This window comes from Hakea prostrata, chromosome 1 (assembly GCF_041222555.1).
Source record: "Hakea prostrata isolate BN-2017 chromosome 1, UWA_Hpros_2, whole genome shotgun sequence".
NCBI classification, from domain to species: domain Eukaryota; kingdom Viridiplantae; phylum Streptophyta; class Magnoliopsida; order Proteales; family Proteaceae; genus Hakea; species Hakea prostrata.
The window spans coordinates 67,790,458-67,793,554 of NC_142600.1; the positions used below are offsets into that span (position 1 = coordinate 67,790,458).

At 37.4% G+C, this 3,097-nt stretch overlaps 1 protein-coding gene across 1 annotated transcript; it reads right to left on the minus strand.

Annotated features, from left to right (window-relative positions):
• Positions 1-1,138: 1,138 nt before the first annotated feature.
• LOC149029531 (secreted RxLR effector protein 161-like) lies at positions 1,139-1,926 on the minus strand. Its single transcript, XM_089143557.1, has 2 exons — positions 1,850-1,926; positions 1,139-1,658 (listed from the first exon to the last, which is right to left on the minus strand). The coding sequence occupies exons 1-2, from the start codon at positions 1,924-1,926 to the stop codon at positions 1,139-1,141; spliced, it is 597 nt and encodes a 198-aa protein (XP_088999683.1).
• Between the last annotated feature and the right edge of the window lie 1,171 nt (positions 1,927-3,097).

Sequence of the window (3,097 nt, forward strand, 5' to 3'; positions counted from 1 at the left end):
GGATGCAAGCTTCACAATGAATGCCGAACCACGTTAATTGTTGGGTTCTTGTGTGTTAATGCTTATGTTAAATTTAACATGGTATCAAAGCAAGGTTTGGTGATCGTCGTCGGAGGTGTGCAAAGATGAAGATAGGTGCCAAGAGAACAGGGAAGACTTCCATGAATTGATTGAACTTGATTTCTCCGTACAAATTTGGATTTTGAATCCTTGAATCGCCTTTCTTTCAACGGATTGATTGAAAGTACTTGTGAAGTTTTTTTTATCCTTTTTTTCTTCTTCTTCTTTATTGTGCTTTGATTGGATAAAAAAAGGAAGATTAGTGGTGGGATTCGAGTTTGGATCACGGTTGCCGATTTTTTTTCTTCTGCTGCTATCAATTAATATATATATATATATATATATATATATATATATATATATATATATATTTTCAATCAGCGGGGAGGATCGTTGACAAAGGTATCTTTTGAAAATTTCCTCTTTTTTTTCCTTCATTTTTTTGTCTTTAGTGTGAATGTGTGATGTAATGATTACAATCAAAAGTTTAAAAAAAAATGATTGGAGAAAGGACATAAAGAGAAATTTCCACAGGATTTTATGGGAAGGTGTTATGTATGAGATGAAGTGGTCTTATGATTTTTGGGCATTCCAGACTCAATGAAGGTAAAGGATTAAGGAGATTTTGTTCCATTGATATTTGATATTATATGTTCGTACAGAGATCTTCCCATGGCAAGTTTTTTAGGAATACAACACTCTCTTGAAAAAGTTACATTCATAACATGGTGTATCTTTAGTGCAGAATTTCATTCAGTCTCATGGTACTACTCTTGCTCTCTCTACTTTTCAGAATTCATTCATAGTAGATTCTGGTGCTACCGACAATATGTGTCGATTTACCAATTTTTTATCTGATTTGAGCACTAATAAATTACAATCTTATCCTCCTATTATTGTTTTTAATGGTACTACTGTCCCAATCCAAGGTCAAGGGAAATTGAACATATTTTCAACCAAGATTGATGCATTATTTGTGACATCATCATTTGTGAATTTGTTATCAGTTAGTAAAATTATTCAGAGTTTAAATTGTAATGTGATTTTCTCAAATGACAAGGTAGTGTTCCAAGACAGTTTAACAGGGACAACGATTGATGAAAACATCTACAAGCTGATTTTCACTTCTTACATAAGGGGTTTCTATAGTTCCATCATGAAACACCAGATCACAAGCAATGTGTGTAGCTGCTTGATTGTCGTAGAACAACTTCATAGGTTCTTTAGAACTTCTCACCCCCAATTCTTGAAGTATGGTACCAATGCAAACTAATTTACTAATGGTAGACGCCATTGCTCTGTACTCTGCTTCTGCACTAGAACGAGCGATAGCATTTTGTTTTTTACTTCTCCAAGAGACTAAATTTTCTCCTACGAATACACAAAAGCCAATAGTTGATTTTTGATCAGTAGGATTGGCAGCCCAATCTGCATTGTCATATCCTTCACTGTTTGTGTGTCCATTTTTCTTCATGCAAATGCTCATTCCTGGAGAAGACTTCAGATAACGTAGTATATGATTAACCAATTCCATGTGCTCTTTGATAGGATTATGCATAAACTGACTGACATAGTTCACTGCATATGCAATGTCAGGTCTGATAATGGTCAAATAAATTAATTATCCAACCAACCTTTGAAAACATGAAGAATCATTATTAGTAACCTTACAAGTGTAATCCATGGGTGTGTTGGCTGGTTTCATACTCAATTTGTCAATTTCCCTCAACAAGTCAATAACATATTTCCTTTGAGAGATGAATAATGTAACAACCCCCGTATTTCTAACCTGAGATCCGCATTGCAGGTCCGAGACCCCGAAGGTCTGGTCTGGTAAGTTTGTGGAGTGTCCGGATAGAAGTCCATGATCCATAACCTAAACGCATGGATCTGGATCCCCTGTCTGAAGAGCCTGCCTTGCTTGGTAGTTGGACTTCTGGAAGTCAAGTGATGTCGGAAGATGTTCGGAATGAAGGTAAGATCTCCCCCCATCTCTTCTTTAGGGCTAGGTTGTACTTGGATATCAACCCGCTAGCAAAAGCACCCTTGTATGGCAAATTACATGGGGGCGGTTGCTAGTGGCGGTCAATTAAACCAAGCGACCGCCTGGAGCGACCGCTCGGTCTGTTTTTGGGGTTTTGCCCTATTTTGCCCCCTGACTTCTATAAAAGGTAACCCTCGTCCAACTTACGAATATTTTATTCGTGGTTACCGTTTTTGGAGGTCAGACGGCTGTGAAGAAGTGCCGAAAGTGGATCTGAAGTGCTGGCAGTGATCTGGAGATCAGTCCTTCCTTTTTTCTAGTGTTCTGAAGTGAGGTAATGGATTCACCCTTCATCCTTTATCTCCTTTGTCTTTAAATTTCGTGTTAACCCATTCCCTCATCATTGTGGTTATCCTTTTGATTCAATTGTGACTCTCTTTCCAATCTTCTTGAGTTGATTCATCCGAAAACAAAACCCCGCTTTCGTGAAAAGGATAATCCAGTCAAGGGGAGAGTTCTGGGTAATCCAATTATGGTAATTGTTAGGATTCCTTCACCCTTTGGCTTTAGGAGTGTTAGATTCGAAATTTAGGTCATGATCACTCGAAATCCGGATTGAAAACAGGTGATCAGAAGCCTAAGTTTCGGATTGAAACTCTCTATTTTTGGGGCGGTCACTCAACCTAAGCGACCGGCACGAGCGACCGGCTGGTAACCAGTGACCAAATGACTTTTGGTTTTGATCCACCTTGATTCAATTAACTTATATATTATTGTAACCCTGTGTTTAGGTATACTCTGTTTGAAAAGAAAGTCTTGTAATAGTTTACGGATCCATTTTTACGGACATTTTACTTATATGCAGGTAAGGACATTCAATCCTATCTTATGAATAGACTTGAACATGCTAGTCCAGTGTTTGTTAGCATTAGCCTTTCTTTATATATGCTGTTGTAGTCATGTCTTATATATTAATCTTGTTATATTACTGCTGCTTGTCTTGTTTACATATATACTTTGTTGGTTATGATTGTAATATACTGATGGTGCATA

What these genes read in the sequence shown, in the direction of transcription:
- LOC149029531 (XM_089143557.1), bottom strand. Translation starts at nt 1,926, where the DNA reads ATGGACTTCTATCCGGACACTCCACAAACTTACCAGACCAGACCTTCG. An exon ending in ACCTGCAATGCGGATCTCAG is followed by an intron (nt 1,659 to 1,849) that starts GTTAGAAATACG and finishes GACCATTATCAG; the next exon opens with ACCTGACATTGCATATGCAG.